This window comes from Plectropomus leopardus, chromosome 22 (assembly GCF_008729295.1).
Source record: "Plectropomus leopardus isolate mb chromosome 22, YSFRI_Pleo_2.0, whole genome shotgun sequence".
Classification (NCBI taxonomy): Eukaryota; Metazoa; Chordata; class Actinopteri; order Perciformes; family Serranidae; genus Plectropomus; species Plectropomus leopardus.
In genome coordinates this window covers 19,874,194-19,892,504 of record NC_056484.1, presented here as the reverse complement: position 1 = coordinate 19,892,504, position 18,311 = coordinate 19,874,194, and the positions used below count along the sequence as shown (strand labels likewise).

Below are 18,311 nucleotides of genomic sequence, written 5' to 3'. Positions count from 1 at the left end.
GTTTATCCAAATGCCTTGAGGTCGATTCTGAAATAGATTTTTTTACAATTCTGTTGTTATTGAGGGTAAAACTGGCTGAGCTTTTCTGCTTATTTTCAATCCTGACCTGCTTCATATTGCAGCATATAAACACCTCAACTGTTTTCCTCCCCCTGGCACTGAGCTGAGCCACAGGAGTCGCTTGGGGCCTTTTCAAACCTCCAGCCTACCACAGCTCCCATCTGCCCCCATTTGCCCCAGTCAGTGTAATCGCAGTAGCTACAGTACGTCTGCTCAGAGCACTGAAACGAGCACACAGCGCAGCCTCTCACACTCATCTCACCATCACGCCGCATCGTCGCCTTATTTTACGAGATCTGCCGGCTCATTCATCTCCACTATGGAGACTTTGAAAGCACCTTAAAGCTGGAAAGCAGTGTGACCAGCTTCCATTGTGTCTCATGCCACTCGTTAATTACCCATTCTGTGGTACCCGCCTGTGGATATAGGCTAGCTTGATGAGCTAACAGAGAGGCTTAATTGGAGCGGACAAGCACATACTTTGGTGTGCGCCTGCAGCTCGCACTTCTGAAATGTTGCCCGCCCTGTGCTTATTAGCAGCACTCCTTCAGAATAAGCCTAATGCCTGAGTGAAACAAGTGCTTCATCTTCAGCACGGCACCAAGAAGAACATGAAACATATGACTTTCAGCAGCATGCTGCTGTGGGGCAGGGTAGGAAGACGGTGGACTGAAGTGGCAGCGTTTTCCAATGGGCCTGACAGAGAAGCACAGGAGCTCTGACAGAGTTTGCTTTCGCAGGCACGACTGTGTCCTGAACTAACTGACAGAGCGCGTGGTGTCATGGCACGACATTTTCTCCATTGGCCCGAAGGGAAAATGTCAGCACTGCGTAAAATAATGTATCCACTTTTTAAGACTAAAGGAAGTGCATGTGGTGCAGCCTGACAGGCTGATTCATTGACTGACTTCCCAATAGTCAACGTGAGGTTTAGAGATGTTGCACCCATGCTGCCTGTCAGCGTGATCGGTCATCATTCTGTTTCCTTACTGGGGCATTCAGTGACATCCAATAAAATACTGCATGTCAGATGTCCTCCTCACTTCTTATATTGTGTGTGCGTGCAGCCTGTGTGAGTGTGAATGACTGCTGTGTGTGTGTGTGGTTGTGTGTGTGTGCTGGTTCAAACATCTCACTAAATCATATAAAATGTGTGTTTGCAGGAGAGGATCCTGAGACAAGACGCATGAGGACGGTGAAGAACATCGCTGACCTGCGGCAGAACCTGGAAGAAACCATGTCCAGTCTACGGGGGACACAGATCAGCCACAGGTAGGCACACACATGGTACTGCCCATTACTTACTGGAAATGGTAAATGATGCAGACAATTGATTTACTGGGATATTTGAAGGCCCATTTGCATATAGTGAAAGTGACAGCTAGGGATGTCAGTGTTGGTTCATTTTGCTTTTGATAGGCCGACACTCATTAACTGGTCACTTCCCAATTTAAAAAAAAAAAAAAAAAAAAAAAGATGTGAAATTAGGGCTTTCAAACATTTTTTAAAAAATTGTGATTAATCACAAAATTTCAATATATGATTGCAATTAATTGCAAGATTGCATATTCAGATACCTTCAGAACCTCATTTTCATTCAAATATCTCAAGGTCAGAGGTCAAGTAACCCCTGTGAAATGACCATGCTGTTTTTCCATTGCCAAAATGTAGCCTAGGTTTGAAGCGTTTCGCCCCCTTTCCAAGAGGTTAGCATGACATCGTTAGTCTTCCCTCAGATTCCCTTAGTCTTCTAGTTTCAGATGATACTAGTTTCCCTCCAGCTTTAAAACTCAGCTTGATTCAGCCTTTTTAAGACAGGAATGTCAGCCGGTGACTAACACAATTTAAAAAAAAAAAAAAATGTCATGTCGGACTTTAATCACATTGCAATTAACACGTTAATGCTGATAGCCCTTTGTGAAATACAAGAGGCCTTTTCTTTTAGTCTGGTGCTCCACTGACTCAGTGAGCTTTAGCGCTGCATTTCAAAGCACCATGTATATAGAGGTGGTGAAATTTTAATATTTTGTGTCATTAATGTCTTTCCTTTTTATTTTGTATTTGCATTGCTGTCAGACAATAGGTCAGTCACCTTAACCTGTAGACACATGCCCAACAATCAACCTCAGTTCCTCACTGATTCCTTGGTCGCTCCGCAATGAGCACTACGTGTGTCGGTCGGTAGCTGATGTTAGCTAGCTAGTGGCTCTGCTTATTCAGCTACAAGGGTCCTACGAGGATCTTGTACCTACTAAAGACCCTCTAAAAGCTATTTTGCTACAGGCAAGACCCAGTTAGTGCGCACTGCACTAAACTGAAGAATAGCAAAATTAAGCGATAGAGCGACTTATGTCAATGGTCAAATATATTTTCTGGTTAAACGATTAACGGTTAACTCTTGACGCCGTTCGTGAAAAAAAGAGATTGATTCTAGTCTTTGAGATACAGCAGTAGAGTTTTCCACTCATACCCCATGTTCACATTTTCTGTAATCCAGCAACCTTCCAGTCATAAATTCACAAAATTGCAAAGGCTGTTGCTACAGAACATGTAAAACTGAGCAGTAATTTACTCCTAAAACTGTTCTTACAGCTCTAGTCTGCCTCCACTGTGGCATTTTATTCATGAAGTCAGGAGTTTTAAATGTGCTCCACCAATCAGAATAAATGTTTAAAGCAATTTTAAAATGTAACCCAAATGACTTGTTTCAGGGTTGAAGAATCATGTTGCACGGGCTTGCTTGAAGCCGCTGTGTTATTTAACTGAGGCAATAGTGTAATGTAACACCTCAGATCGGATCGTTTATATCTCACAACTCAAGTGTAAAAATGCTCCCATCTGCTTCTTAGGTGGTTTAATTCATTATTTATACTTTCACTGGCATTAGATAAGTGTTACTGTGTGTTCTGTCCGAGCACGACTGCAGCATTTGCCCGGTTGGCTTCAAAGATTCGACCCCCCACCTGGCTTACTGCGGGCAGCTTCAATCACACACTGTTTCAGAAAGCAATCATGTACAGAGAGAAGTGATTTGGATGCCAGTGCTTATTTTAAGACACTTCCACTTTTTTAACAGACTTAGATACAGACACATCTACAGTTCACTTTCTCTCTGAACAATGCGAGAAAAGTTTGTTGTTCTCGTCTCGTTTGGATCACTCTGCTCTTTACTAACTCCTGAGGGAAAAATCCAGAACTTCAGCTGCTGACTGCTTTGCTGTGTTCACCAGCTAGTCTTTAACTGTGTTTGCCCCCTTTAGGTACATAAAGGTAGCACACTGTTGGTTTTTAGATCTTTATGACTGAATACACTTGCCTGTATCTGGTGGCTAATGGTATTGAAAGTGATTTGGAGTCATTTGGAGCCAAAGTCCGTGCAGTAGCGATCTTCATGGTATTGAGTTCCCACCTTTAAACACATCCAACCAATTACAAGCAGCACCATTGAACTTGATCATACGATTGGCACTCACAGCTGTCAATCATGATGTCAAAGCCACTTTTTTTTTTTTAGCTTAAATAACTGATTGAAACCAAACTTATTAGAAAAACAAACACTTGATCAAACATCAGTGTGAACAAACCTAAATGACAGAAACCATCTTTTGGAGAAAAAAAATTGACATGTACTTTGTTGAACCCATTTATAGCTTTGCCCATGTCCCATCTGTTAACCCTTTGAAACCTGGATCAACATCACTTTTCTTGTGCTGCTTTGTATTTTAAGTCAAAAAATGATCAGAGTATTGTTGAAACACAAAGAAACATTGAGTTTCAATTTATCTGCTCCATAACACTGCACAAAAATGAGGTTTGCATTTTACATTTATTCTGGCAACTGGAAAGAAAGAAATGTGGTGCTGGTATATGCAAAATGTTAAGAATGCTGGAGACTCTTTTGAAAAAAAAAAAGATAGAACAGCATCTTTGTGGAAAAAAATGAACAAACAAAGCAACCATAAATGTATTATCTCATCAGAGAGCTGCAGCCTGTAGGCCTGCTTTTAAAGGCTATTCTCACAGTAATGTGTGGCAAGTCTGAAATTGAGACATGTTTAACTTCCCCAAAATGCGTCAGAGCCAAAACAAAAGACACACACTTTGAAGCAAACCCACACATGTCACGACCAAACCACTGAAAATAAAATTAAAAAAAAAAAGACAAAAAGACATTTCCTTTCTGATCACAGTTTTATGTCTCAGCACTAACCAGTTTCTTTGTGCATCCGATGTCCTTGGAAAAATAAAAGCCTCTTTGATTTTGATACCTTTGACTCGCCGTGCGCAGTTTATCAAACTGATCCAACAGGGAGATACATCTCCATCTATTAATGATGTTCCCTCTATTACCATGCCATCTTTTTCTCCTCGTTTCCTGGATTTAATTAAAAAACAGCCGTCCCTTTCCTCACCAGCTGGCACACATGTAATGACATTCAGGAGCTGATGGACAACCAGCACCTTAAAAGATTATCCCATCTGTGAGCCATGGGCAACACGGACAGTCTTGAGAGCGCCGTCTCAGGCGAGGACAAAATGATAGCCATTGGTTTATGTCAACTCCCAAGGCAATGGCTCCCTGCTCGCCGCTCTCCTTCTCCCTCAGTCTATTATTTTGTGTGCTTTGCCCCATTTGCAGAGGAAGATGGGCCAGGCTGCAGACAGCCATGACAGATGGCAGTCTGTGTGTGTGTTTGTTTTCTACTTTTTTTTTTTCTTTTCCTCAGACAAGTCACAGCCAGGCACGATCAATACAGCGCCATTGTCTTACCACCATGTTTAATCCAATGAGACCCGCTGGGTCGGGTGTGAGGTGTTTGATTGGACTGAGAATACAAGTCTCATTCACATGCATCGCGCAAGGACAGTGAGCATGAAATATGTGCTAAATGCGTCATCCTACCTCCAGACTAGCATCCTATATGGTGTGTCTGTGTGTGTGTGTGTGTGTGTGTGTGTGTGTGTGTGTGTGTGTGTGTGTGCGTGTGAGCAGCTTCCCAGCAAAGCGGTTGGCATCCATTACATTTAATGGAAAAAAAAGAAGTTGGCTCCAGAGTGTGTACAACTGCAGACATGTTTATATTCTCAATGTAAGGATCGCCTCAGAGTGTGCATGCCAATTCTGTCCATGACAAAACCCCGACCAGACCATCCTAATCTCTCCCATGGATAAGAAATGACTGTAATCACCATGACGCTTTGAAGCACCTTAAGTAATTAATCACTGTTATGCTCGAGCAGACATGACTGTCATATTCATCACTCCCTTTCTCTGTGCCCTCTCTTTGGGATTCTCCTTCTATTCCTGCAGACTGGGTGTTCCAGCAAGGCATAAAAATGCTGTCCACTAACAGAGTAATTCAGACGTTAAATAGCCATTGTTTGAACATCAAATCAAGACCTTTTTCTTATGGTTAAAAAATATTGGTGCTGACAACCGCAGTGTTATTTGGTCATCATCCTTCCTGAGCATCCTAGCAATATCAAAACACGATGTTGTAGCCTGGTCTCATTCCGAACTCGTAAAATAGCCCAGCTTTGTCAGTGCTTTTGGCATAAAAGCACAACACCAAAAGGCATCTTTTGCATGCACATGAAACGCTGCTGGACAGTGACACCTGAGGATGAAGCCGAACAGAACTGGTCCCACTGTAATTATATGTGGGCAGATGACCAGACACCACATACCACTTCTGCCTAATAAGTGCGGGGGCAGCATCACTTGAGAATGCTGCTGGAAGGAACCTGTCACGGGTGCATGAAACACGGGAGGGCAGCATCAGGTTGAACGAAATGCTGCCGGTAACGATATAATGTGAGGAACAAGAGGGTGCTTTTGAGGCAGATGGGAGGGGATGGGCTGAACAAACCCGAACTTTAACCAGAGAGTCTGGTGTTTGCTTCCCGTCTGAGTGTGAAGTTTGTTTCTGCACTTACCCGTGTGCACCCTTCCTCTAATCCTAACCATCCGAGATTTTACTAATAATCGATTACGGAAAGTGTCTACAATTTGCAACCCTGGTTTTGATCAGTGACTTACAGCTTAAGGTTTTACTTATTCAAGATGGTTTTCAGTCATTATTATTCGATTTTGAGGTAATTTTTTAAAATTTTAATTTTAATGCCTTTTATCAGTAGTTGACAGACAACAGGAAAATAGAGGGGAGATATATGGGGAACGACATGCAACACAGGTACCGTGCCAGACCTAAATCAGGACCACTGTGATTCATGGTCAGCTCCCCAGCTCCTAGGCCACCAGGGCATCCCATCATTTATCAGTTTCAAAATTGCTTTTTTAATCTTTGTTTTCCTTTGTCTCCCCCAAGGCCCATCCCCTGTCTCACAGTACATATCTATGGGGCCACACCTCACACAGTTTGCTCCCCACCTCCTCTGCTGCATAATTAACTTATGCTAGAAGAGAAGCTTATCGCTGTATCCGAAGTGTGTGCTTTGCTCATTTAACGGAGCAGAATACAGAAATATTGACTAAACCCGGCACATCTGCAGCGCCAGAACAAACTTAGAATACATTAAAGTGATTCTCTCAGAGTCTTCAACAAAATGTGGGACATCTGTTCCATTTTTTATGCCATTACTTGTCACATGACCAGTGTGAACAACATGTGTATTGCCATTGCATGCATTTTGGCGACTTCTGACAAGGAATACATTCAAGACAGATGTTTATCCATCTGTCTTATGATCACATGGGGAGACACCTCAATGCAAATACAGCCCCAAACACCAACCACGTTGGATTAAATATACTACCACAGTGATCATGGAGCTCACTAATATCTGCTCTTCCCACCATTAGTTTTGCATCATTATGTGTTCGGCCTCTCTGCTGCATTTCCCCAAAGACTCCCAGACATTCCACGTGCATTACGAAAATTTGCATTGAAATTGCCTGAGAGCTGGTGGCAGCTAATGTTACCTCAAGTTTCTGACCCAGTTGAAAAAAGCACCATGTGATTAAGCTACAGTTTCCGAGGTCCTTTTGTCTTTGAAATGACCTTGCCACTTTGATATGGCAGCTCAGTTCACATCCTCTACATCTTTTGGAGATCTTGACGTGTCGGTGCCTCCACAGGCGATCTGTATTGATCAAAAAACACATTCAGCTTCCCTTTTTTCTATTCAGACAATGAAAACTGATATTGATTGACATTTGAAGAGAAAAGAAACACCTCCATGTGTGAAGAAATGCTGTCATCTTCAAGGACAAAGCTGGCACAACAAACAGAAAAAGGAAATCTCCCCTGCTCTTGTCTCCCTGTCTGCTGGGGCCCGAGGGATCCCCGTCTACTCCCATGGGAATTCAGCAGCCACCACATGACATTTTGAAAATAATAGCTCCAACCCGGTCGAGTTTGTTTATTTTGTGTTTACATTTGGAGTACGGAAGAGAGTCAGGCTAAATTATTCATTGCTTTTGAACTGAGGAGATAGCCGCTGGTCCTATTTGCGTGCATTTTGAAGTTTTCTTTTTAATATGCATTTAGCTTGCAATACTAAGCAATTTGCAGTGATTGCAGCCGTACAGTAAAAGTGTAGCTAAACTACCAAAATTGCAAGTTCTTGACGGTAATGATGGGTCAAAGCCAGAGACACTTTTCAGTCCCTGACAATGTTCCTGTGAGCGCAGAAGTGACATGATTCAGCTGGAGGAAGGTAATACGAGGCACTTCTTGACTAGATGAGTTTTCAGAATGTGATGGAAGATGGAAAGGGTGTCCTGATGTGTGTGTGTGTGTGTGTGTGTGTGTGTGTGCGTGCATACATTTGTGCATGTGTGTGTGTGTATGTGCGTGCGTGTGCCTGTGTGAATGATGGTTGTGCTGGCAGTGGGCGGGGAACCTTTCTCAGGTTCCAGATTGAAGACGTGTGTTGTGATGGCGCTGAGCAATTGCTGTGAATTGTTCTCAATCTAGAAGGGTTTAACAGCTGCCAGTACCAGCGCCTGCCTCACTTTTACATACATCCATACAGCATATGTACACAGCACATATAGATGCACGCACACAAAATAAAGCAGTGGCACATTCCAGTATTTTTTGCCCTCAAAAGCTCGAGAGCAGTAACTGTGTAACTCAGCAAGTGTGAGTTGCAAAGTGTATAAATTGGATATCTAGGTTCTACAATGAGGCTGGAATACATTAATGCTGTGAAATACCCAGTCATGACACTTCCTCAAATCATTTACATAACAATAGAATTCTTGTTATTTGTAGTGTAATTCTTTTTCTCTTTATTCTCTTGGTTTTGCTTTCATGTCAGTATGTTCTTGGATCTAACTCAATCTCAGTGCCATTTTAATTGCAATAGTTTTTTTATTTATTACACAACTGAATTTTAATAATGTAACTAACTTTTCTTTTTAACAGAAATCCAGGTCATGAATCCAGACTGCTTACTACAACTAATACCTCATTCTTGCTTGAAGAGGTCCCTATGACAAATAACAGCTGACTAAAATTAGAATTAGCTTACTTATTAGATTCAAAGCTGCTGTTGTAAATACAAGGTATATGTAAATGTTACTTTGAATATAATCCTCATTAAAAAAATCCCTCCCTAGTGTTGGAAAGTAAATTTAACATTACCATAGTGCATTCCTGAATGTTGCATGTGTTGTGCACTACACTATACCTGCCAGTCGTGACACAAAAGTGTGTGTCTCAATTGCCTGAAATCTCAACTATTTGTTCACCACAGAGAAAGGTATCAAGTATATATTTTATCAACCTGTTCTCATGCTCAGGGCATCAAATACTTATGTTTTTTTATGCCCTTCAGTGTGTGATATTTACACCAAAGGCAGCCTTTATGAGACACTTATTCAACTAATTCTTAAGTAAACTCATCCACAGCAGTACTCAATGCTGAACTGAGGTAGTAGAAAGAGTGAGAAATTACCATAAGGCGTGAGGAAGGGAACTTTCATGGGTCAAAGAAAACCAGACTTTCATCCAGGAGATCAAAGTTTGTGTCTTATGTGTAGTCAATGATGTTATAGCATAACCTTAAACAATTTATGGTTGTCAAGATGTGCCTTGTTATATAACAAACATACTTTTTTTTAAGCCAAAATATGTTCTTTTCACAACATGTATTACCTGTTACAATGGCTCTGCGTCACAGCTATGAGACCACAAGGGGCATGATAAAGCGTTTGTATTTGAAGACTTGGGAATAAGAACAGGTGGTTTATATAGAGAGTTGTGAATGAGGGAACAAGGGAGTGATGCTGCCTTCAATTGGAACTCTTGAGCTCCTCATTACCACATGGGAAGTTGTGTACACGATATACCTGGTGTCTAAGTGGTTAAGTCATGAGAACACAGGGATGTTACTGTTGTATAATGTTTGTGTCTGGAGGCAAGCAAGCAGGGAACGTAATTCAGGAAATACAAAAGTGTAACGATGGAGGAAAAAGATGAATCTGTTGGGAAAACCAGCATTTTTTCCCTTAGACCAATTATAAAAATCATGAGGAAAAACTCTATACATGTTCAATCTCTAGAACTTATTGTAACTCGATAAGCACTTCCATGGCCTGCACCATATCTGAAAACATCAGCAAACACGTCACAACTCAGAGCTTTCAAAACAAAGTTGACTTCCATGGTTTAACAATACAAGATACATATGAACTCTTCTTGTAAACACTGTAAGCACGACCCCATTTGAAGGCAGCATAACTCTCAGTTTAAGTGCACTCAAGTTCAGAGTAACTCCCATAAAGGGATTGTGGTGACTTGAGCAGCAATAGTTGTCTGAAGAAGAGTCCGTAACTAAACTCGCACAAGATGCCAAAACTTATTCCAAAATATAAATTTAGAATCTCATACTGCTAGAGAAATTAGATCTCCTGTCATTACACAATAATTGTCAATACAGAATTAGGCTAAAGTTTTTTATATCTCTTTATAAGCTCTCATAGGTTGGTCCCATTGTTTGCCTTCAGAATCAGAATCAGAATCAGAAATACTTTATTGATCCCCGAGGGGAAATTTCCTTTAGTTACAGATGCTCCCATTCTAAAGTCTTAAAAGAAGTGGGAAATGTGGAATATATCAATAAAATTTAAACGTAAGTACTAATATAAAAAATATATATCTAAACACTAAAGTATACATTTGTATAGTAAAGTATACATATACATACATTTGTTCTTGTTACTACCGTATTTGTTCTTCTTACTAGCATACTACTACCGTTACTACCGTGTTACTACCTTCATCAGGCCTGTTGGATCTCCATCGTTCATTTCCATGCAAGCCTATTAATTAGTGTATTTTGATAGAGAGTCTGAATTACTGCCATTGTATGTGTGTGTATTAGAAACTTGGATCTTGGATTTTACAAAGAATGAAAGAATTAAGAACTTATGGAAATAAAACAAACCTTTGTACTAATATCAGTGAATGAACCTCCACGAGAACTCCTGATTCAACTCTCAGACGTCATTAGCAGCAGAGAGAGAAAGTTCCGGTGTATTTATATTTAGCATTGCTCAGCAATAACCAATCCCCTGCTGTCAACATGGATTCTTCTCCTGCTGAGCTCTTGGCTAAACAAAATCGCCTTCCTCTGTTTGGGTTTCTTTAGGGTTTTTTTTGTTCTGCTTTATACCAGATATTGAAATGATGCAAAGATCTTTGAAAAGCAGGAGTTGTTTATTGGAAATGTGGTCTGAATTTTGAGAAACAAGAAGCCACCAATGACATATAGTAATTATATAGGATCTTAGTTAATTTAACAACAATATGTTGATGTTATACAGTCTTTTAAATGAACATGTGTGTACATATACGGTAGGTTGAATGTGTAAAACATCTCAGCATCTTTCTTGCGCTTCCTGCTCATTTTGCAAGCTCATTTTTCTCAACACCTACACACACACACAGTCTCCCTCAGTTTATCTGTCTTTTTTTTCTCTCTCTGCTGCCGGCAGATAAAGATAAGCTGATTTAGCAGGCTACATTGTGTACGAATGCTTAAATGATTTTGATTTCCATACCATGGCAAATTGATTTTGTATTTCAATATTCAGCTGCGATCGCTTGTTAGATAAGCCATTGTTTTTTTTGTTTAATTTGGCTTCTTGGCAATCTGACATGGCTCTGCATGTGTCACTGGGTTCCATGTGTGTGTGTTGATCTCAGGAGGTGTTGATAGAGATGTGTTTTGAATATGGCTGGCTTTGCTGCCCCTCTCATGTTGGCACTTGGCATCACAGGGGTGCAATGTTCTGCCCTTTCTCACAGAGAACACACACACACACACACACACACACACACACACACACAAGGCTGTTCTCACACCTCTCTCACTGCTATGTGTGAGACACTGCTTTAAGATGTTGCTTTTGTCACCTAATGAAGGCCAGCGCACAAAGACAGGCATCCAAATATAGGTGTCACATCCCACATATCCATCGTCCTCAACTGCAGCTGCATTGTCAGCTTCATTTTAACCTAAAATTATTTTCAAAGGAATTATTGCAGCAATTGTGCCGCAAACATGCAGAAAATTGTGTTTTTCACCATTTATTATAGTTTAAGTGATTACAGACAGATTTATAAAAAATAAAATTTATTTGATTTTAATTTATTAAAGGGACAGCGCTATTTATCAATTTAGATTCTTTTGGTGAGTTGACAAATGTTGGGGATATTGGCCATAGAGAGATGTCTGTCTTCTCTTCAGTATAATGGAACTAGATTGCACTTGGCTTGTGATGCTCGAAGCATCAAAAAACACATTTAAAACTCAACAGCAATGTCTCTTTCTAGAATTCATGATCAATTTACTCAAGATAATCCACAGACTTTGTTGTGGGCAGTTTCAAGCAGGAACTATTTTCTTTCTACTAAACTACACCCACAAACCGCACACAGCTCACCGCTCACAGTGCAGAAGGAAGACTGCATCTACTCATGGACGAGTGGCTCATGCTTATGCTTGTGGCAGTGTGAGATGTAAACATTAATGGTGTCCTGCTTCGCTGAGCTGTAATGTTAGGTAGCTCAGTGATGCTTAGTGAGCTATCTGTAGATGCACACTTCCTTCAGCACCTGCAAACCATATCACTGCGCAGAAGGAAGCGTGCATCTACTGCTAGCTCATCTAGCACCAATGAGCTAGCTAACTTTATCGCTCAGTCAAGGAGGACACCATTAATGTTTACATCTCGTGCTGTCATGAGCCTCGTGACTATGAGTAGATGCACACTTCTGCGCAGTGATATGATTGTTGGATGTAGTTTGGTAGAAATAAAATGGCTCCCACACGAAACTGCTCACAACAAGGTCTGTGGATTATCTTGAGTAACCAGGTCATGATTTCTGGGAAAAGAAATTGCTGCTGAGTTTTTCAAATGTAATTTTTTCTTCTGTAAATAGCATTACAGGCGAAAACGTTATATCCTTATATTGTGTAAATCAAAGATGACAGCCAGTTTATTATAGCATTAGCATCCTTGCCAAGAGGCACACGTAAAGCCTTAATCCTGTTTACACTGTTCCTGTATGTGTTCAGCTTGTTCCTACGGCAAAATATATCATGCATAACACTATACCACCATTTTTACACAGGGATGTTTGTTACTGGAGAACACCTCAGCAACTTATCCTTAAGTCACAAATCAGAGAAGCTTTGTGGTGTTGTGTGTATGTTTTTTTTTTTCAGGTTTTCATCATGTGACTGTAGTGCACTTGTTTTCCCAGCAGAGAGAGCTCAAGCTAGGTACCAATGCTGCTGTGCTCTGCTCTCTGTGCCTGTGTGATACATCAAGCTGCAGGGCTTGGTGTGTGTGAGTGGCCATGAGTGTATTATTTTGTATCCACAGTCCTGCTGACTCATTTGCTGTACTTCTATCATGCTAGTGCAAATAAGCACTAGCATGATAGAAGTACAGCAAAATATATCATGCATAATATATATATATATATATATATATATATATATATATTTAGATGGAAAGGCATCCTTTGAAAGATGAGAGTCGTGCATTGAATCATAGATTCAATGTTCATATTTGTCTACAATTTTAGAGAGAAAAGTGTCTGTTTCGGGGCTAATGGAGGATTGTCAGGATAGTGAGTCAGTCCTCTTTTCACCAGGTTTCATTCCTTGCCTTGGCTGCTTTTATTTGCTAACATTTCACTTATTCTCACACTTACGCTTTTCACTCTCTCCTACACAACAGTTCTCTTTCTCTAGAAGCATTTTCATCCTGCTATTTTCTCAGGGTGATGTAACAATTTAAAGAACCTGAGTGAAAAAGACAATTCAATAGAGATCACTAAAGCTGGCCTTGAAAAAGTATAACCATTACCAACTCTTTTTCCTGACATTTCAGAGGGTTTATTTACTTGCCTAAACCCTGCTGATAAAAATGCACCTGTTTCAGATTTGATTTTCGGACGCTTTTCAAAAGTGTCAGAAACACACTTGACAGATGGGTGGAAACATACCTCTCTCTCTCTCTCTCTCTCTCTCTCTCTCTCTCTCTCCTCCCCCCCCCCTCCCTCCGTCTTCATGTGATGCACCGTGATGGTCTGACATATGCTCTCATGGGAGCCTTCACTTTCAGCTCTCCTCCCCCTTCAAGTTAACACACTGGAAGAAACAGCACTTTAGGAAGGTCACACACGCATACACACACACACACAGAAAGCCATATTAGAGGAAACAGCAGATTTGAAGGGAGTGGCACTCAACTGATGTAGACCGTTCTTTACCTAAAATATGACTGATCTTTTCAGCTCAATAGCTCAATGATTTGTTCTTTATACAGGAGTGCTGTTGATTTGATGACATAAGATTGATTGATTGATTGATTGATTGATTGATGATTGACTGAAGATGATTTTGATCCATTTAAGGCACCTTTTTTATGGAACCTTTATACTAAAGGCAGATTTAGGGTTGTGCATCAGTTGCACGCAGGGTCTTTGCTGTAGGCCACACACGTGGCCTACACTGGTGTTAGCAACTATACTTGTGCATTGATGTGTCTGTGTCACTCTGCAGTTACACCTCCAAAACACTAGTCCGCAGTGGGTTTTTTTTGAAGAACTGTTAAGTTTGATTAATTCAAAATGCATGTAAATACATGTGTGTGCGTGTGTGTGTGTGTGTGTGTGTGTGTGTGTGTGTGTGTGTGAGAGAGAGAGAGAGAGAGAGAGAGAATGCTTCCGTCGTGCACCTATGTTGGTGACATAGAGGGGAGAGGAAAGGAAAAGATCATATTGGCCAAAAGGGAAAAGAGGGAAAGAAAAAATACTAAACTACAACATCTTGGCAACAATTTCAAACACAAGTACACAACTTGGATTTGTTATCATATACATGACTCATAGACAAAACAATTTTCTGTACACATTTTCCCAAAAATAAAACATGCTAACGTTATTAGCACAAGCCTATGACATTTTATGTTGTATGTATTAGCCTAGCTGCTAGCTAAGTTTTCTCTGCTCATTTGATGCAAGGAACAACTGCAACATTTAACAAAGGGAAAATTTACAAAATTTTGCCTTCTAGCAACTCATACGGGTCACCAACAAATGAATTGTCTTATACCGGACACTTTTTCTCAACAAATAAAACATGTTAGCATTATTAGCACAAACCTGTGGTATTTTACATTGCAAAAGTTGTCTTAGTGGTTAGCAGAATTTTTCTCTACTCTTATAAAGCCAGAATAAGACACACACAAGACTTCGCCATGGTTAGTGCGTTGATCAGTGCAGTTAAGAATAGTTAACAACTAAAATATACTGCTGACAATTGTTATTATCATCAGTTACTTTGCTCTCAAGTCAGATTTAACCCTCTTTCTCTCTTTCTGCACCTCTGTCTCCACAGTACACTAGAAACAACCTTTGACACCACGGTGACCACTGAGGTCAATGGGCGGAGTCTACCAGCCCTCACCACACGCTCCTCCCCCATGGCCTGGCGTCTGGGCCAAACACAAACCCCGCGTCTCCAGGCAGGCGAAGCCCCCTCAATGCCCACAAGCTACGCTGCGCCCAGGGCGAGCACGACGAGCGCTGGCACCACCACGGGGCGCTACAGTGGCCACTCGGACCCCTCCAGGTTTGTGTACAGCGCCCCCCTGAGGCGAGCAGCAGCGGCAGCAGGGCCAAGGGGGGCGGAGCAGGGGGAGAAGGGTGGAGGAGGGCTGGAAAGAGGGAAGCAGATGGAGATGGCAGGGTACATGAGTGATGGGGACATCCTAGGGAGGAACGGCCGGATGGATGAGATCACCAGCGGGTAGGAGGACTAGTGCTAAGCATGTTGGCTTCCTCTGATGCACGAATGCTGAGTTCCTGCTTAAATGCTCAATTAATAATTAACAGGCTTATTCACATATGTAACTAAACCAAGTTATGTTAACACGTACCAAAACACGCTCTTACATGCATATTTGCTTTATGGAAGTTTTCTTCTTTGTTGATTAATTACTGTCCCCAACCATAAACCCGAGGAATAGTATGAAACCGCCTGCAGGATGTGAAGTATGCCAGGTGTTCACAGGCATGCATGAGTGTGCATTTTATAAAACAAAACATGCATCCAGTCATAAAACCACTTCTCCAAAGCAATGTTAGGAGCCAAAAGCTGCCCAAGGTTCCATTTCACTATTATAATAGAAAAAATAGATAATTATATAATAAATATTGAACTTCATCATAGCAAGCATTAAATTACACATTTTAAATGCTCACGATATTCATAATATTTTGTGGTTAAAGGACCATGTCCCTCAATACAAGTGACACATTTCCACTAAATAGTCAAAAAAAACACCCTGAAATTCACGGTTCGCTGTGTATTCATACGGTCACCAAGGCCCTTTCTCCATGTGTACATTAAAACAAATAGCCAGCTCAAATCCATCAAGGCCATCGCAGCTTTGTCATGCCTTTACAGGGAAGCGTGAACCTCGAGGGCACTCGATACACTGACAGATAACCTGAATGAAAAAAGATAAGTCAGTGTCTTCCACAAAAGATCATGCCAACATGTACGTGGGCGTCTGACCTTCATTCACTCAATAGTAACAAATGCCTTGAGCACATTCCACACACACACACAAACACACACTCCCACTTGGCATCCGTTCTGTTAACAATTCCCGAAAAGAGTTTTGGGGGGCAGGGCAGTCTGTGGGGGGAGTTACACGAGGAGTGATGGAGTAAAGCATGCTTAGGAGTAAAGACATGTCAGAACAGAAAATGTAGCAACATGTCGGGAGGGAAAGGTGATTAGCTGAATTATTAGCTTAATTAGCCCAACACTAATGATCCCCATGTCCGATCAGCCGTGTCTGATAGCTTTCTGGCACTCGCCTCAAATCTTAATACTAACTCACGCTCACACACACACACGTTTAACCCTTTGATACCTAAGCAAATTGGCTTATATAAAATTACATATATATATATATATATATATATATATATATATATATATACATTTTTTTTTTATGTCACATAATTTTAAATATGTAATGAAGAGAATTCTAAATAGATTTTCTGGACATTTTCCCCCATTTTTTGATCGTATCTAATAAACCCCCCAAGCTAATTTTCACATCTTTTTCTCCTCATCTTTTTAATCTTGTGTGTCATTTCTTGCCAGGTTACTCATCATGTTTTTTTTCTGTGTTTTTGAAAGAAATCAATTTTTCAAGGTTTCAAAGGTTTGAATGCTAGTGAAATTCATCTGAATGCAACACAAGAACACCTGCAGTATATCAAACCAGGCGTTAAAGGGTTAAACATGTACCTTTTTTTGCGAGCTCACAAAAATGCACATGCAGCCTAAATGGTGCTCATCAATCAATATATCCATCAGGCGATTGTAGCATCTCTATTGGTTTAATATAACTAGCTTTTTTTAATTAATAACAACAAAAATGCTATTTTTTTGTGCTAAACTGAGATCTGACATCTCATTACTCTAATGAAATGTCCTCTCACAGATACCTTACTGACAGCGGCCTCCATCTGTATGCACGGAACGCAGGCCGGGCCTCAGATGCGGCTTCTTCCCGTGAAGTATCCCAGAGAGGAAGCAAAGAGATACAGGGCGACATAGACAGGTAAGGATGCAGACTGTCAGTCATACCGCTTGTTTCGCTGATGTGTCTTTGACATAACTGAAGTTCCACAGTTTTGAGATTCATGCAAGGACACGCTGCATACATGAAAGCACGCTGTTAAATTTCCAAATTTGCATACAGCGCCTGCAATTCACATTCCAGTTTTTGGCATTTAGCTGATGTTCCTCTCCAGAGCACCTTGGGATGAGTTTGACAGTGAAAGCTTCAGTGGTTTCACTCGTTGCCATTCACGTTCAGATGTTCAGGTGTTTGCAAGGGCAAATCCACCAGACTGTGCTGTCCAGTGATGCGTGTACGTGAGAAAAGCGGTGCTCTGTGGTGAGAATGGCAGAAAGTTTGAAACAGTTTCAAGTTTTCCAAGCAGAGACCACAGGCAGATCCTTTAAGAGCCAGCTGAAATTAGTTAAAATAATCGCCTGGTAAAGCATTCACCTTGTGACCGCTGTGAACAACTTAACTTGCATGCAAACAAGGAGAAGATGCATTGGCTATTTAAGTAAACAAACTGGTACATTGGGTATGGTAATATAGTGAAAGAATCATCTACATGACGAAACCTACCTGAAACCTACGCACCTACCTACAATGCCATATCCGCTGCTCACTCTAAAAGTAACTTTACATCACTGACATCACACAGAACTTTTAAGTGAAGATGCAAACTTCAAGGTTATAAAGGCAAGTTATGGCAGAGGGGATATGGTTGAGTACTGAAAAGTTACATTGGTTATAGATGATTTTGGTCCCATTTCCCCTCCCAACAACTGTCAACTGTTTAATGGTTTTAAAGATTTTCCTGTGGAGTTAGGAATGTTTAGTGTTTTTACATTCCTGATCTTCTAGGGAGTCCTGGCTTCACCAATTTCAAATTGTAAATATTAAACCTGTTAAATATTTATTACTGATATGTTTTTGTGAAGAGGGAACCACGAGGACAAACAAGGAGATAAATGAAAAATACCTACTCCCAACTTGTTAAATACTGACGTTTGGTCAGTGGCCCTCGCCGTCAGGTATCACTTACCAAAGTACCCATTAGCAACAATGTGAGATGCACCGGGTGGTGGCATTTTTTGACGCTCAATGCAATTGCCATATT

General features: G+C 40.9%; 1 protein-coding gene across 1 annotated transcript in view; it reads left to right on the top strand.

The window, feature by feature from the left end:
• Nucleotides 1-18,311, top strand: part of nav3 (neuron navigator 3) — a 251,822-nt gene that overhangs the window by 159,236 nt on the left and 74,275 nt on the right. Inside the window, exons 10-12 of the mRNA XM_042511574.1 lie at nucleotides 1,224-1,332; nucleotides 14,947-15,357; nucleotides 17,072-17,191. Coding sequence (XP_042367508.1) covers nucleotides 1,224-1,332; nucleotides 14,947-15,357; nucleotides 17,072-17,191 — 640 coding nt within the window. The remainder of the gene's footprint in view (nucleotides 1-1,223; nucleotides 1,333-14,946; nucleotides 15,358-17,071; nucleotides 17,192-18,311) is intronic.